This window comes from Oncorhynchus nerka, linkage group LG23, assembly GCF_034236695.1.
Source record: "Oncorhynchus nerka isolate Pitt River linkage group LG23, Oner_Uvic_2.0, whole genome shotgun sequence".
NCBI classification, from domain to species: Eukaryota; Metazoa; Chordata; class Actinopteri; order Salmoniformes; family Salmonidae; genus Oncorhynchus; species Oncorhynchus nerka.
In genome coordinates this window covers 29520499-29538495 of record NC_088418.1, presented here as the reverse complement: position 1 = coordinate 29538495, position 17997 = coordinate 29520499, and the positions used below count along the sequence as shown (strand labels likewise).

The 17997-nt window shown below is 42.3% G+C and overlaps 1 protein-coding gene across 1 annotated transcript in view; it reads right to left on the bottom strand.

The window, feature by feature from the left end:
- The window catches only part of LOC115106679 (rho GTPase-activating protein 23-like), a 65805-nt gene extending 50095 nt beyond the window's left edge, over positions 1 to 15710 (bottom strand). Inside the window, 1 exon segment of the mRNA XM_029629650.2 lies at positions 15287 to 15710. Within this exon segment, the coding sequence (XP_029485510.1) occupies positions 15287 to 15295 (9 nt within the window). The 5' untranslated portion in view covers positions 15296 to 15710.
- Between the last annotated feature and the right edge of the window lie 2287 nt (positions 15711 to 17997).

Genomic DNA, 17997 nt, shown 5'->3' with positions numbered 1-17997 from the left:
GGCCTGCCTGCCGCCCGTGAACGTCTTTTATTTTATAGCTTTGTTGGACTGTTCTTCACTGCAAGGCGAGCCAGTATGGGCTTGATTCACTTTGGAAATCAGCGCCGGCTGAAACTGAACAGCAAGTTCAGAGAGAAAGTGAAAGCATTAGAACAAAAGTCATTTGTTTTTGCGCGAGGAACACTACATAACCTAATGTACTCTAATGCAACATATGTAGCCCTTTCTCTATGTCAGGGGGGTTTGCTCGATACATTTTTATTTCCAGGATGTTCTGTTGTTGCCTCCAGAGCTCATTTGACATCAAATCCTTTAGGTCTGTTCACTGTGTAATTCATCAGTACATTTTAAGAGATTTTGGATTTTGGATTTATTTTTCAAATGTGAGTAATATTGACAAATCCTTCCTGTTTTGTATACAGACGTGCCTTGTACTCAAACAATAAATTAAATGAGTTCATACTGTACATGAATTTCCTCTGCTCCTTTTTACATTTACTGCATGGAAAAGATCTGGTGTAACAACATTCCGGTAATCTTAGAGAAATTAGCTATAAGGTCAATGTTTTTGTTTTTTTAAGTAATGAAATTAATTTTACTCTTGAGTACTTTTCAAATTAGCTACTTTTTACTTTTACTTGAGTCGTTTTTGAGACCAGTAGTTTTACTGCTACTTGAGTAGAATTTCATTTAAAGTAACAGTCCCTCTTACTCGAGTAGGATATTTCAGTACTTTTTCCACCCCTGCAAAGCATTCATTTTGGCATATCACACCTCCCTCCAAATATGTGTATCCAGGAAACACTGGCAGAGAGGTATTATCATTATCCGTAACACCCATCTGCCCTACAAAAAAAGTAAGCCTACAGATTTAGTCTATATTCCGCTGTGCTAGAAAGTGATGAGGTAAAAATGAAGGGGATAGAAGCCAAAGCCAGGGAGGGGGGGGGGACTCCCCTGGGACAGGATGTGTGTGTGTGTGTCTGCGTGCCATAGACACTAATCTGGCCTTGTCCTGATGGGTTTCACCTCCGCCCCATGAGGTACCAACGCCACCCTCCCCCACACATCCCTCCAATCATCATGTACCCTGTGATCTTTTGAACACCCCCTTCCCCGATCGGATTAGATTACCCAACCCTACATCCGATTTTTACCCATAAGGAGGTTTACAAAAATATCTGACCCTGGATCTATGGTTAGGGGAGACTTCAACAAGCCTGTCCTTACCTCAACCCCCAAAACACGTTTCTTTCCTCCACAAGCAACCATCACACCACCACAATCGTCACAATGCAATGCGATGATATTATATGTAACATTACACATTCAATTACAAACAGCACGACCAAAAATGAAAGACCACAGCCATATATAGTATTTACATGGCTCTGGGACAGATGAAAGAGCAATAAAAAAGAATGAACGAAAGAAAGAAAGAAGGACAAAAAAGACAGCTGAAAACATTAAGTTCCAGATAGGCGTTAGGGCACAAACATCTGCCCTGGGAGGACAGACAGGGGGTGTCCATCTGTCTATTTACAGGCTAGAGAGATTTCCCTAAATACCTAATCCACCTAATCCTTTCATCATGGGTATGGAGAGAGCATGTAGCGACAAGGTCTGTCCACATGGGGGAGCCAAACGAACCCTAGCTGGCTGCCAGTGAGTGGATGAGTTTGGTAAAGTGATGAGTATTTCCATTGTGATTTGTTTGCTACTAAACTCAGAAAGAAAAGAAACATCCTCTCACTGTCAATTTAACATGTATAAATATTTGTATGAACATATCAAGATTCAACAACTGAGACATGAACTGAACAAGTTCCACAGACATGTGACTAACAGAAATTTAATAATGTGTCCCTGAACAAAGGGCGGGGGGGGGGGTCAAAAGCAACAGTCAGTATCTGGTGTGGCCACCAGATGGAGGGTCATGTCAGGGTGAGCCTGCAGGAAGGGTACCACACGAGGGAGGAGGATGTCGTCCCTGTAACACACAGCGTTGAGATTGCCTGCAATGACAACAAGCTCAGTCCAATGATGCTGTGACACACCGTCCCAGACCATGACGGACCCTCCACCTCCAAATCGATCCCGCTCCAGAGTACAGGCCTCGGTGTAACGCTCATTCCTTCGACGATAAACGCAAATCCGACCATCACCCATGGTGAGACAAAACCGCGACTCGTCAGTGAAGAGCACTTTTTGCCATTCCTGTCTGGTCCAGGTTTGGCCCATAGGCGACGTTGTTGCCGGTCATGTCTGGTGAGGACCTGCCTTAAAATAGGCCTACAAGACCTCAGTCCAGCCTCATCAGTCTGAGCACTGATGGAGGGATTGTTCGTTCCTGGTGTAACTCGGGCAGTTGTTGTTGCCATCCTGTACTTGTCCCGCAGGTGTGATGTTCGGATGTACCGATCCTGTGCAGGTGTTGTTACACGTGGTCTGCCACTGCGAGGATGATCAGCTGTCCGTCCCGTCTCCCTGTAGCGCTGTTTTAGGCGTCTCACAGTACGGACATTGTAATTTATTGCCCTGGCCACATCTGTAGTCCTCATGCCTCCTTGCAGGAAGCCTAAGGCACGTTCACGCAGATGAGCAGGGACCTGGGCATCTTTCTTTTGGTGTTTTTCAGAGTCAGTAGAAAGACCTCTTTAGTAGTGTCCTAAGTTTTCATAACTGTGACCTTAATTGCCTACTGTCTGTAAGCTGTAAGTGTCTTAACGACAGGTGCATGTTCATTAATTGTTTATGGTTCATTGATCAAGCATGGGAAACAGTGATTACACCCTTTACAATGAAGTTATTTGGATTTTTACAAATGATCTTTGATAGACAGGGTCCTGAACACCGGACGTTTCTTTTTTTTGCTGAGTTTACATGTGTGTACACAAGCACACATGCATGCTTGTGGGCACACACGCACACACACAGATGAGCACTTCATCTCATTTACACCTCGGTTTAGCAAACACACTAATCAAAAGTGACCCATTGCATAAACATAGCAAACACTTTGTGCAAACCAAGGGAAATGAACAACTCTGTGTATACCATTTAGGCATCGCTTTACAAAAATGTCCAAAGACTATCCACACTAACTCTATGCCAATCCACAATTCTCTACCCACTCAGACACAACCTACGCTGCTGCTAAAATGATTATTGATTAGATTTATTACTCCATTACGATGCTGTCCATTGATTATTGATTGCCATTACCATTAGTATTTATATCGATTTCTCCAGCAACTGGTCACTTTTTCTCCTGTTTACACATATATATTAGCTTTAGTATATTGCCATAACTATTTATATACAGTGCCTTTGTTACATTACAGACGAATTCTAAAATTGATTTTTTTTAAACAATTCCTCAGCAATCCTCACACAATACCCTATAATGACAAAGCAAAAACTGTATTTTAAAAAATTTTGCTAAATGATTACACATAATATACAGAAATACCTTATTTACATAAGTATTCAGCCCCTTTACTATGAGACTCGAAATTGAGCTCAGGTGCATCCTGTTTCTATTGATCATCCTTGAGATGTTTCTACAACTAGATTGGAGTCCACCTGTGGTAAATTCAATTGATTGGACATGATTTGGAAAGGCACACACCTGTTCATTTAAAGTCCCACAGTTGACAGTGAGTGTTAGAGCAAAAAACAAGTAATGAGGACAAATGAATTATTTGTAGGGCTCCGAGACAGGATTGTGTCGAGGCACAGATCTAGGGAAGGCTACATAAACATTTCTGCAGTATTGAAGGTCCCCAAGAACACAGTGGCCTCCATCATTCTTAAATGGAAGATGTTTGGAACCGCCAAGACTCTTCCTAGAGCTGGCCGCCATGCCAACTGAGCAATCGGGGGACAAGGGCCTTGGTCAGGGAGGTGACCAAGAACCCAATGGTCACTCTGACAACACTCCAGAGTTCCTCTGTGGAGATGGGAGAACCTTCCAGAAGGACATCCATCTCTGCAGCACTCCACCAATCAGGCCTTTATGGTAGAATGGCACGGCGGAAGCCACTCTTCAGTAATAGACACATGACAGCCCGCTTGGAGTTTGCTAAAATGCACCTAAAGACTCTCAGACCATGAGAAACAAGATTCTCTGGTCTGATGAAACCAAGATTGAACTCTTTGGCCTAAATGCCAAGAGTCCCATCTGGAGGAAATCTGGCACCATCCCTACAGTTAAGCGTGGTGGCAGCGTCGTGCTGTGGGGATGTTTATCAGCGGCAGGAACTGGGAGACTAGTCAGGATCGAGGCAAAGATGAACGGAGCAAAGTAGAGAGAGATCCTTAATAAAAACCTGCTCCAGAGCACTCAGGACCTCAGACTGGGGCGAAGGGTCACCTTCTAACAGGACATTGACCTAAAGCACACATCGAAGACAATGCAGGAGTGGCTTTGGGACAAGTCTGTGAATGTCCTTGAGTGGCCCGGCCAGAGCCTGGACTTGAACCCGATCGAACATCTCTGGAGAGTCCTGAAAATAGCTGTGCAGCAACGCTCCCCATCCAACCTGACAGAACTTGAGAGCATCTGCAGAGAAGAACGGGAGAAACTCCGCAAATACAGGTGTGCCTAACTTGTAGCGTCATACCTAAGAAGAATCGATGCTGTAATCGCTGCCAAAGGTGCTTCACCAAGTACTGAATAAAGGTTCTGAATAATTATGTAAACGTGATATTTCATTTTAAAATGTTGAATAAATTAGAAAACATTTCTAAAAACCTGTTTTTTCTTTGTCATTATGGGATATTGATTGATGAGGGGGGGAAAAAATATTGAATCCATTTTAGAACAAGGCTGTAACTTAACAAAATGTGGAAAAAGTCAAGGGCTCTGAATACTTTCCGTAGGCTCTGTATTCCTGCTACCAGTCACTTTTCTGCCCTGTTTACATGTATATTCTATTACTAGTCACTTTTCTGCCCTGTTTACATGTATATTCTATTACCAGTCACTTTTCTGCCTTGTTTACATGTATATTCTATTACCAGTCACTTTTCTGCCCTGTTTACATGTATATTCTATTACTAGTCACTTTTCTGCCCTGTTTACATGTATATTCTATTACCAGTCACTTTTCTGCCTTGTTTACATGTATATTCTATTACCAGTCACTTTTCTGCCCTGTTTACATGTATATTCTATTACCAGTCACTTTTCTGCCTTGTTTACATGTATATTCTATTACCAGTCACTTTTATGTATAAACTCACCGTAACCACTCCAGTACCCCTGCACATTTAATAAGGTACAGGCACTGAATAGTATATACTTTCATTCTTGCGTATCTTTAACTCACATCGTCGTTCTTGTGTGTTTTTTAAATGTTTTATTATATTATTATTATCACTGCATTGTTGGGAAAGAATTTAACTGTACTGTTTTACAGCTGTCGTATCCTGTGTACATTGCGAATAAACTTTGAAACTCGAAACTCATTTAAATGGAGATGTGTCTCAACCCTGTAAAACAGAATGGATTTGGACCTAACTCCCAACTCGAAACTATGACAGAGATGTAAAACTACATGAGACTGATCTAAAGTGAGTGTCCTATAAAGTACTGGTGCTCTGGGAAGCTGTAATGATTGAATCAGCAAATCAACTATGACTGTACCAGGACAGACCGTCCCCGGGAGGAAAGAAGAGACATGACTTTTGTTATGTGAATGTGAGCGTAAATAAAGATTTGTTTTCTCCTCAAATTCAAATTGCATTAGGTTACATTGTATGGAAGTGTGTGTACACACAGAGTTCTCAAAACATTAGGAACACCTTCCTAATATTGAGTTGCACCCCCTTTTGCTCTCAGAACAGCCTTAATTCGCCGGGCATGGACTCTAACAGGTATCGAAAGCGTTCCACAGGGATGCTGGCCAATGTTGAATCCAATGCTTCCCACAGTTGTGTCAAGTTGCCTGGTAGTGGATCTCCACTCCAAATATCTTTTTCCATCTCATCCCACAGATGTTCGATTGGATTGAGATCTGGTGACTGGACATGCCACTGCAGTCAGCTGAATCCACTGTCAAGTCCGTAGAACCATTCCTGGACTATCCTGGCCTGTGTGGCATGGGGCATTACCGTGCTGAACAAAATCCATTTGCAGATACACTGCTGCCAGTAAGGGATGTACCTGATTGGCAATGATGTTCATACCTGTATATCCTGTGGCATTCAAACGTTTCACCACTTTTATCAAGGGGTCGAATGTGTGCCATGAAAACACACCCCGCGCCACCACCACCAGCTTGCAATGTTGACACGCGGCATGATGGATTGCATGTACTCATGTGGTTTTCTCCAAACAACAGGAACCGGGGATTCATCAGACCAGGCAATGTAATTCCAATTCTCCAGCGTCCAATGTTTTCGTTCCTTAGCCCACTGCCACCACAGTTATTTGTTTTCTGCTGAAAGTAGTGGAACTCTGTAAGGTTGTCGACTGCCATACCCCATTTGTGTCAAGGTACGACGAGTTGTGCATTCTTTTATGGGTCTTTGGCCACCAAAGTTGTACTGGACTGTCAGTTGACCAAGTGTAGCCCGTCAGTTGCTCTGCACAATTCGTGTCCTCTTTCATCAATGAACCGTTTTCGACCACTGGCTTGCCGTCGGCTGTCTGTCCTTTGAGTGGTGGACCATTCTTGATACACAAGGGAAACTGTTGAGCATGAAAAACCCAGCAGCATTGCAGTTCTTGACACACTCAAACCAATGTGCCTGGCACCTACTGACATACCACGTCCAAAGGCACTTAAATATTTTGCCTTGCCCATTCACCCTCTGAATGGCACACATACACAATCCATGTCTCAATTACCATAAGGCTTAAAAATCCTCCTTTAACCGGTCTCCTCCCCTTCATCTACACTGATTGAAGTGGATTTAACAGGTGACATCAATAAGGGATCATAGCTTTCACCTGGATTTACCTGGTCAGGCTATGGTCATGGAAAGAGCATGTTTTGTACACTCACTGTATGTTAGGGTAGAGTGTTGACAAGCAAGTCAGCACTACTTTGAATCGCTGTCTTAGGCAGCCCTTCTCTCTTTTCTCCCCCCATGTACTGTATTGTCCTGTGTACAGTAATTCATTAGCAAAGCAGCCTATGACCAGAAAAGCCTTATCATGTCTACCAGTCTCTCTTTCTGCTTGTGTGTGTGTGTGTGTGTGTGTGTGTGTTTGTGTGTGTGTGTGTGTGTGTGTGTGTGACCATAGTCTGTCTGTTAATCCTTACAGAGAACAGACCTACATTCTGTTACACAACATTAATCCTCTCTGAGCTTAGGCCCACCCCTCACACTGCTATACACACACACACACACACACACACACGCACGCACGCACGCACGCAAACACACACACACACACACACACACACACACACACACACAGACACAAAATAACACTGCTATCAATATCTCTCTAAAAAATGCAGGATATACTTCTTGTTTTTTACCCTGCTGTCTGCATTCAAATTATGGCAAAACTAGGTAACAAAAGAGCAGTTACATGTTATATGTACAGTTGAAGTCGCAAGTTTACATAAACCTCAGCCAAATACATTTAAACTCCGTTTTTCACAATTCCTGACATTTAATCAGAGTAAAAATTCCCTGTCTTAGGTCAGTTAGGACCACCAATTTATTTTAAGAATGTGAAAAGTCAGAATAATAGTAGAGAGAATGATTTATTTCAGCTTTTATTTCTTTCATCGCATTCCCAGTGGGTTAGAAGTTTACATACACTCAATTTGGTAGCATTGCTTTAAATTCTTTAACTTGGGTCAAATGTTTCGGGTAGCCATCCACAAGCTCCCCACAATAAGTTTTGTGAATTTTGGCCAATTCCTCCTGACAGAGCTGGTGTAACTGAGTCAGGTTTTTTGGCCTCCTTGCTTGCACATGCTTTTTCAGTTCTGCAAACAAATGTTCTATTGGATTGAGGTCAGGGCTTTGTGATGGCCACTCCAATATCTTGACTTTGTTGTTCTTAAGCCATTTTGCCACAACTTTGGAAGTATGCTTGGGGTCATTGTCCATTTGGAAGACCCATTTGCGAAAAAGCTTTAACTTCCTGACTGATGTCTTGAGATGTTGCTTCAATATATCCACATAATTTTCCTACCTCATGATGCCATCTATTTTGTGAAGTGCACCAGTCCCTCCTGCAGCAAAGCACCCCCACAACATGCTGCTGCCACCCCCATGCTTCACGGTTGGGATGGTATTCTTCGGCTTGCAAGCATCCCCCTTTTTCCTCCAAACATAACGATGGTCATTATGGCCAAACAGTTCTATTTTTGTTTCATCAAACCAGAGGACATTTCTCCAAAAAGTATGATCTTTGTCCCCATGTGCAGTTGCAAACCGTAGTCTGGCTTTTTTATGGAGGTAATGGAGCAGTGGCTCCTTCCTTGCTGAGCGGCCTTTCAGGTTATGTCGATATAGGACTCGTTTTACTGTGGATATAGATACTTTTGTACCTGTTTCCACAAGCATCTTCACAGGGTCCTTTGCTGTTGTTCTGGGATTGATTTGCACTTTTCACACCAAAGTACGTTCATCTTTAGGAGACAGAACGTGTTTCCTTCCTGAGCGGTACGACGGCTGTGTGGTCCCATGGTGTTTATACTTGCGTACTATTATTTGTAAAGATGAATGTGGTGCCTTCCGGCGTTTGGAAATTGCTCCCAAGGATGAACCAGATCTGTGGAGGTCTACAATTTTTTTTCTCAGGTCTTGGCTGATTTATTTTTATTTTCCCATGATGTCAAGCAAAGGGGCACTAAGTTTGAAGGTAGCCCTTGAAATACATCCACAGGTACACCGCCAATTGACTCAAATTATGTCAATTAGCCTATCAGACGCTTCTAAAGCCATGACATAATTTTCTGGAATTTTCCAAGCTGTTTAAAGGCACAGTCAACTTAGTGTATGTAAACTTCTGACCCACTGGAATTGTAATACAGTGAATTATAAGTTAAATAATCTGTCTGTAAACAATTTTTGGAAAAATGACTTGTGTCATGCACAAAGTAGATGTCCCTAACCGACTTGCCAAAACTATAGTTTGTTAACAAGAAATTTGTGGAGTGAAAAACAAGTTTTAATGACTCCAACCTAAGTGTATGTAAACGTCCAACTTCAACTGTATATATAGTTTCCCCCTTGGAGGACCAGCCCTTTTTGTGTGCATTTTGTTGTTTAAATTGAACCAGGACACTGATGACTTGCAGCTAGGGTGGGGAATCGACAGCACTCGTTAATCTGAAGATAGGGTACGGTTGACCCCTTAACATGTGTGGTCAAATACTTCTCTTCAGAACGGCTCCCTGCTCATGCATGTTTTCCTCTACCCTTCTGTCGCCAGACCATGGGATCCAAAGAAACACATGACACATTTTGAAGAGCATAGGGCATAAATACACAAGACCCATCTTTTTGTGTTGAAACAATACTGTGTTCTGTTTTCTGTTTTCAAATACTGTCGTCAAATGTAAATCACAATTTGTACACAACTGTGAATTCAGAGGATGATGTGACAAAACAAGCAACGTATAGTTTAGAGAATCATTCTGCCGTCTAAACTGCTGTGAAGTATATTTTCAATAACAAAAAAAGATTGTATTTTCAGCTTTTTAAAAAGCTGGTGTAAAGTGAAGTGAAAGATACCAAAACTCAACTTAAGAACGGGAAGCATTGAAATAGTGCAGACGGAACAGACCGTGCGCTTCTTAGACTTGCTTTCAATAAAAACGACAGATCTATAACGCATATTTCGATGTGAATTTGGTCGAGTCGCCCCAAAAAGTTACATATTGCAGCTTTCAAAATGGAGCATGAAATAAGGAGACTGCCCCTAGGTGTAGTACACTCATTGACCATGCTGTTTGTTGTTCTCTATTCAAAAACAGACGGAGAGGACCCTCAGGGAGGCACACACTCTGGAAGAGAGCCCATTATCTGGTGGACACACACAGTATACACACACACACACACACACACAGTATATACACACACAAAAACATACACGGTATACACACACATGCCAGGCAAATACTCGCACATTTACATCCACACTCACGTTACATCCACAACCACGCACGTGAGATATTTATAGCGCTGATGAAGTTCAATGTACTGGAGTGCTAGACAGGACACACACACACACACACACACATGGAGACACTAATGGACACACGGATGGATAGATGGATGGACAGACGAATAGACGGACAGTCAAACACACTACGCACACAACATTCGCGCAGGCAGTGTTTCGTTTATTAGGATCCCCATTAGCGACTGCACCCACGGGGTCCACATAAAACATAGAAATACAGGACAAAGTATAGAACAGTTATAAACAAGAACAACATAAGACATTACATTGCATTCAAAATAAAACACGTATAATAATTATATTAAGCTACATGAAAGACACCAAGAGACAACAAAAATACTATTTACACGCCATTCATATATATACATGATTATTTGTTATAAACAGTACAGTTCAAATAAAGTGTGAATAAGAACTTGTTCTTAACCGACTTGCCTAGTTAAATAAAAATAGATTTTAAGAAAGAGGAGAGGCGCTGCGATACAATATGTTGTTGTTTTTTCTAACAGTTTTTTTTAAGCTAAACTTGCGTTTTGCCCGAGAACGTCAACTCTGGTAGGACACAAACATATTACCGGTCACATATTCAGAATTACTCGCCCGCAATCGGACATTCACAAATACCCTCACCCAAACTCCTAATCACACTCATGGGGTGACACAAAACAGATGCTACTCCATAACGTCAACATCAACTGCTGCGGGGCACAGCACTCTGATGATGTCACAACCCCCAAGGGAGCCGCGACCTGATGTCATAATCCCCCAATGCTGTAAACAAGCAGCATCGCGCCCGTTAACAGCACCAGGTCAAACTCAGTTTAGACCGGGACTGAGTTAATCGGGTCGTGTCTCAATTGGCACCCTTTTCCTTACATGGTGCACCTCTAGGGCTCTGGTCAGAAGTAGTGCACTATTTAGGGAATAGGGTGCCATTTGGGACACATATTTGGTAAATGAGGTGAATGTATCTTATCTCTTTCAATACAGTACCTACCTACTGTACACATTTCATAGCATCTAGTCAGAAAGACAGAATTGGAAAACGATTAAGGGGCATTTAATTAACTGAATAGGGTGCTTTTACACAACACCAGCTCCAAAAACAGAGTCACGGGTTGAGAGGGAGTGACGTTTAAAAAAAAGGGGGTGTGGATGTTTGTGTGTGTGTGTCTGCCTGCCAGTGCCTATATGTGCATGTGTCTATTTGAGAGAGAGTGTGTATGCACATTTGTGTGTGTGTGTGTGTGTGTGTGTGTGTGTGTGTGTGTGTGTGTGTGTGTGTGTGTGTGTGTGTGTGTGTGTCAGGGGATATTCCTTCTCATACTCACCTAGAGTCAAAAGGGATAACGAAGATAACTCATATTACATTCATTACATAATTCCCATTCCATCAGTGAGAGAGGAGAGAGAGAGTGAGAGAGAGAGAGAGAGCGCGAGAGAGATATCTGCTTTGAGAGGGGCATCATATAACACACACACACACACACATTCCACACACACACACACACACACACACACACACACACACACACACACACACACACACACACACACACACACACACACACACCCGTCTCCCTGGACATTCTACTTAGAGAAAGAGACAGGTATTTCTAACCTACTATCCAGATCTCTATAGACCGTTAAAGGACCAAGAATCTAAATTTATCCAGTGACTTTCATTCCTCCATCCCATCCTCCCTAACAAGCCCTCCCTTCATTCCATTTCAGTCACACTCTTGGTCTGTCTGTCACTTTCTTTCTTTCTTTCCTTCTCCTCTTTCTCTCTGCAGTTCAGTCACTGTCTAATATCGTCCCTATCTTCCCTCCCTCCCTCCAGTCCAGTCCTACACTCTTGATCTGTCCATCATTTTCTCCGTCTCTGACTCTTCCCCCTTTCTGCCTGTCTTCCCCCTCTCTCCTCTTCTGTTGAGTACTGATAACACTCCCTTCCACTGTCTGGCCTTAGATTGCAGTGAGGAAGTAGGAATTGCCTGCAGTGTATTTGTGTTGCAGTTTATGTTTATGTTTATGTATATCATTTCTAAGTAGCTATGTCAATGATTTACAAACCATCAATACATGTTTTTTTCTCACGCGCCCGTACACACACACACACACAGTCCCCAACCCTCAGCTATCCACATCCCCATTCTCCTATCCTCGAAAAAGTAACTCCAGGCTGGGTTCACTATACCGGATAAGTAATGGGTCATGTATTGGAGATGCACAACAGTCACTTTTCTTCAAACTCCTCCACAGAGCCCATTAGTTCATATGAGTGGTCAGCGCAGGAGGATATGAGAGGAGATAACAGCAGACGAGAGGAGGCATAAGGCTTTTAGACTGAGTGGACCGGGGATGGGGCCACTGTAACCCACACACACGCACTTAGTCACACACAGACGGACAGACACACGCATACACACACATACACACAGACACGTGCTCTCTCTCTTTCTCTCTCTCTCTCACTCACTCACCCATACACTCACGCATGAGCGCACACACACACACACACACAAAGAGTAACCTCTTTCTCTCACTGATGATAATTTTAAAAAACAATAATAATAATAATACAAAGAACAAAATCAACTATAATAGCACATTTTAAAAAATTAAAAAAACCTCTCTCTCTCACACACACACATGGATAATGGTAGTGGAGGAACTCTCCAAATGCAGATTTGAATTTACAACAAATAAGGTACCGTAAATATACAGCTCTCATTTGTGCTTGTTAGTCTGTCTTTTTGTTTGTTTGTTTCTTTTCTGTCTTCCTTTCTTTTTTTGTTAGTAGGCTATGTAGGGGAGACCAGGTTGTCACACTTTTTAACTCTTGTGTGTATTTCTCAGCACCAGTGAATCTTACAAGATTACAACATTATTAGGATAAAGACCAAGGTCTTGGGTTGAAATGGGGGCCCTTTTTTTAATCCTCATATCATATTTCAAAATAGAGTATAAGCCACCAAACACACTCTGTCCACTTGTGACAACCAGCCCGATCGCGGGGTTGGTTGTCACACAGTAAGGGGTTGGTTGTCACACAGTATGGGGTTGGTTGTCACACAGTAAGGGGTTGGTACACAGTAAGGGGTTGGTTGTCACACAGTATGGGGTTGGTTGTCACACCGTATGGGGTTGGTTGTCACACCGTATGGGGTTGGTTGTCACACAGTAAGGGGTTGGTTGTCACACAGTATGGGGTTGGTTGTCACACAGTATGGGGTTGGTTGTCACACAGTATGGGGTTGGTTTTCACACAGTATGGGGTAGGTTGTCACACAGTATGGGGTTGGTTGTCACACAGTAAGGGGTTGGTTGTCACACAGTATGGGGTTGGTTGTCACACCGTATGGGGTTGGTTGTCACACAGTATGCGGTTGGTTGTCACACAGTATGGGGTTGGTTGTCACACAGTATGGGGTTGGTTGTCACGAAGTTTGCTAGTAACCTATTCCTTTTGTAACAGGAAATTAAGCAATATATCGTTTTAGAAACAGCAAAGCCTTCCTTTGATAGAACGATATTCCTTCCCATAATTCTGCATTTTATGCCTTGATAATAACATATGACATGTTGAGTAAATGTGTGCGTATGTTTGTATGCTGGCAGTGGCATACTGTTGAATACCGAACAATATGGTTACAATGGGTTGGATTGTGAAAAGGGCATTTCCAAGTAAAAGGCCACATGAGCACTAACATAGGAACACATCAAATGTGGTGTCAAATGAAAGCTAAGAGTCTAGGCTATATATATATATATATATATATATATATATATATATAGGTGCAATTGGAACATTGGCACACAGGAGTGATAGTTTCTGATAATGGGCCTCTGTACGCCTATGTAGATATTCCATAAAAGAAATCAGCTGTTTCCAGCTACAATAGTCATTTACAACATCAACAATGTCTACACTGTATTTTGATCAATTTGATGTTATTTTAATAGACGAAGAAATGTCAATTTCTAAGTGACCCCAAACTTTCAAACGGTAGAGTACAGTCGTTTTTTAAATTAAGGCAAATGTAAATGTTTTACATATTTCCATCCATCCAGCAAAGGCTTTTGATTTTTGGTCAAACAGACGTTAAAGGGGTCTTAGGAAAAAAAGTAGAATACAGTTCAGTACAATAAAATACAGCATAGTACAGTAGACTAGAGTTCAGTGCAGTACAGCACACTAGAGTAGAGTACGGTATAATTTACTGTATTGTATTGAGCAAACATGTTCATCAGAGTAAAAGCATTCAGCCGTCCAAAGCCCAGCCAAGAACAGGACATCCTGGAGTCCATGCCTCTCTTACAATGCGGCTTCGAAAGACAATGCATCTCACTCCCTGAGTACATGGTTTCTCCATTAAGTCTCACAGAATATTCCTTTACACTATGACACAATTATCCACCCCTCCCACACACAGACAGACAGACACGCACACAAACACACACACACACGCATCCACCAGTGGAAGCTGGTGGAGGGAGAAACAATGAGCCCGTCCTTCCCATTTCTCCACCAGGCTCCACTGCCACACACATTGAACACACACACACACACACACACACACACACACACACACACACACTGTCTCTCTATCTCTAAGAAAGTACACTGTCTCTCTTTCACACAAACTTCTTTGACTACTAAGAATAAAGTGCTCTCCCTCTCTCACACAGACACATACACACGTGCTATGAATACAAAGTCTTGCTTCAGCAGTTTTTCTAAAAATACACAGCTACTCTCTTTCTCCAACAAGAATGATGCCTCTCCCTCATACATTCAAGCCCAGAATGCACGCTGTTCCACTTCAATGTATTTCTCTCACACTGTGTGTGGCTCTCCTACCAGCTAAATATTATACTCCAAACATGCACACACACACACACACTGTTGCTCTGTGACTGAGTGCCCAGAGGCTATCGTGGGAACTAACATGAATATTGATGATAGAGCTGGTGTGTGTGTGACATAATGAGTGTATGTAGTGATGTGTGGAGATAAATGTGGGCATTTGCATCCAAGCTGTACTTTGTGTGTAAACCGCATGCAGGTATTTATTTCTGTGAGTACTGTGCGTGTGTGTGTGACATCCCTCTCTTTACCTGGGCCATGTCTTCAGCAAGACTCCAGCTGGCTCCTAGTCCATAGCATGGCACTGAATCGCCGGAATTCTCTTCCTCAAACACACTCCTCCAGCACGAAGCAGACGCCACGATACACCCTCGCACACACACTCCACCGTCCCGCCGTGACTAGCATGATCCCTTGTTCCCCCCTCCCCTCCTCCCTTTCCTGTGACAGCAAAGCCACCAACGTCCACTGAATAGCTCGTTCTTCGATGTAGTAGATCTATCTAGTCCTCTTCTCTCTTCTATCACTCCTTCCTTCACTCTCTCTCAAAAGGAATGTGTGTATATTCCTTGTCTCTTTTCTCCACGCCCGACAGAGAATAAGGACCGTGACTATTTTCCTCTCCACACTCTTTTCAACCTCTCGCTCTGTCGTTGAGCTGGGCTCACAGACCGATCCCCCTGTGCCTCTCCTCTCTCTCAACTCAGCCGCTCCTCCTCCTTCCCATTTCTCCCCTCCCCCTTCCTCTCTCCCTCACTGTACACCAATGACTGTACACACGCACAGAATTAGAGCTTGAGAGAGCGAAAGAGGATCAGAGGGATAGTAAAGGAGGCAACCATGTGACCTAGTAGAGTTGTGTAGTAGGATTCTACCTACCAGCTGTCAGGCTCATTCCTCCGTAGGCAGACTGGTTGCTTCATCCTTCTCCATTGACAGCAGCCCTGTGTCTCTATAGAGTACCACAGTATGAGTCATAATACCCATAAAACCTAGCGGTCAAACTGGGAAATTGTTCCAATCATTTTTCCACCGTTCATTTCCCCATAGGGGATTTGAGAAAACCTTCAAATAAGGGCTGTGTTTCGTGTCGGCTTGCCCTGGCGTGACATTTGATAACCATGTAAATCTCTCTAGGACAAGGTGACTTTAATCAATATATTGGCCTGTTTTACCCACTACAAATGGAATGCTAATTAGCTGCAAATGTGACTATCATAAAGAATTACAAAGAATTACATGATGATCTGGACGAGACTGCTGAATCGAGACAAAGGTAATAATCTGGATTAACTGTCTCATGTTAGCTAAATGTAGTAATGACGAAATTGGAAACATTTCTTTAAATGGACAATTCTGTGAACTGTCTTGTGCAGGTTTTAAATTGACACAATACCTGTTAGCAAACGTGTCAGCTAGAGATGACGTGCAGGAGCCTGCAGGGATTTGTGGTTTTGCACATTGTCTACTTTGATGCTAATTATTGTTTTTGAATCTGAGAGTAAATAGAGCCAAATATATTGATAAAAGTCACCTTGTCCATGAGAGATTTACATGGTTATCAAAATGTCCCGCCAGGGTAAGACTAAACTAAACACAGCCCTTATTTGAAGTGTTTCTAAAATCCCCAATGGGAAAAATTATTGGTGTAAAAAATATTGGAACCATTTCCCTGTTTGACTGCTAGGTTTTATGGGTATTATGACACCTCCACTGTGGGGCTCTATTATAGCACTATTGGCTGACATGTCTTCTGCCTTGAAAGCAGGGGATCTTTTAATTTGCAGTCTTAATTCACAATGTGAGTTTAAATTGTGAACATAGGGCTATTGATATGCAGATGTGCGTTTGTATCTTGTTTGTCACCGTGGTTGAGAAATTGTGGGCTAGCTCATGTGTAATAACATGTTAAGGAAATACATTGTAACATTCCTAACAGCAGGTATTGGAGAGAATTACACACACACACACACACACACACACACACACACACACACACACACACACACACACTCCATGGTTTAGGAATCAGGAAAAGGACATCCTCCGGTGTTTCCTTCAAGCTGTATGTGGGGAAACTCCCAGTCGTCAACAACAGGGACAGGAACTGGGCGCACTGCAAATCATGTTCACCCTCATTTTAAAGCTGCAGTCTGGAATGAGAAAGACATGGACTTTTTAACCACATTTAAAGCTGTACATAGTTTGTTTACAATTTCATATGTTGGGTTATGATGGGAGTAATGCAGCTGTACTAAACTAGATTTTTGGCTTTACAGTAAATGATTTGTTTCATTCAATATCCTGTTGTCATTATAGCACACTGATTAAGCTTGACTAAGATTATGCATCCGCTGATCAAATGCACATTTTGTAGATTTAATAGTTAGTTAGTTGGTATTCTAATTCTTCACAGATTTGGTCATTATAAAGTGGTAAATCGCGCCATCTTGTGTGCAGTTTACTCAATTGACACTACTGTAATCTGACCCTGACAAATTGGATGGGAGAAAGAAATCTGTTTGCGTCCGAAACAGTGGATGGGGGTAACAAAATCGACGTGCATGACCAGAAAACCTAATTTCTCAATTGTTTAAAAATACTAAATAACTGTGTACACCATTTCTGAAAAGAATGCGTACATATGCAAATATTGAGATGTATAAACTTTGCGTATGCCATGCATGTGCTTGTTTCCGTTACACATCAGACCTGTCCTAAACCTGTTCATATTGTGAACGAGCATTATAACTCGTATCCGCCTACAAAAACGCCCATTGTTTCACCTTATATAGTGACAACAACTCCCTTATTTACTGTTTTATTTGGAGTTGATGGAAGTAGGCTACTAAATCCTAAAAGAAAAGGTAATGGTACATTTGATCAATCGTTTTGGTAGAATGTATTTTTGCATGGGCTTTCCCCAAATCTAATATGCTGCACTGCCAGTGAATTCTGAAAC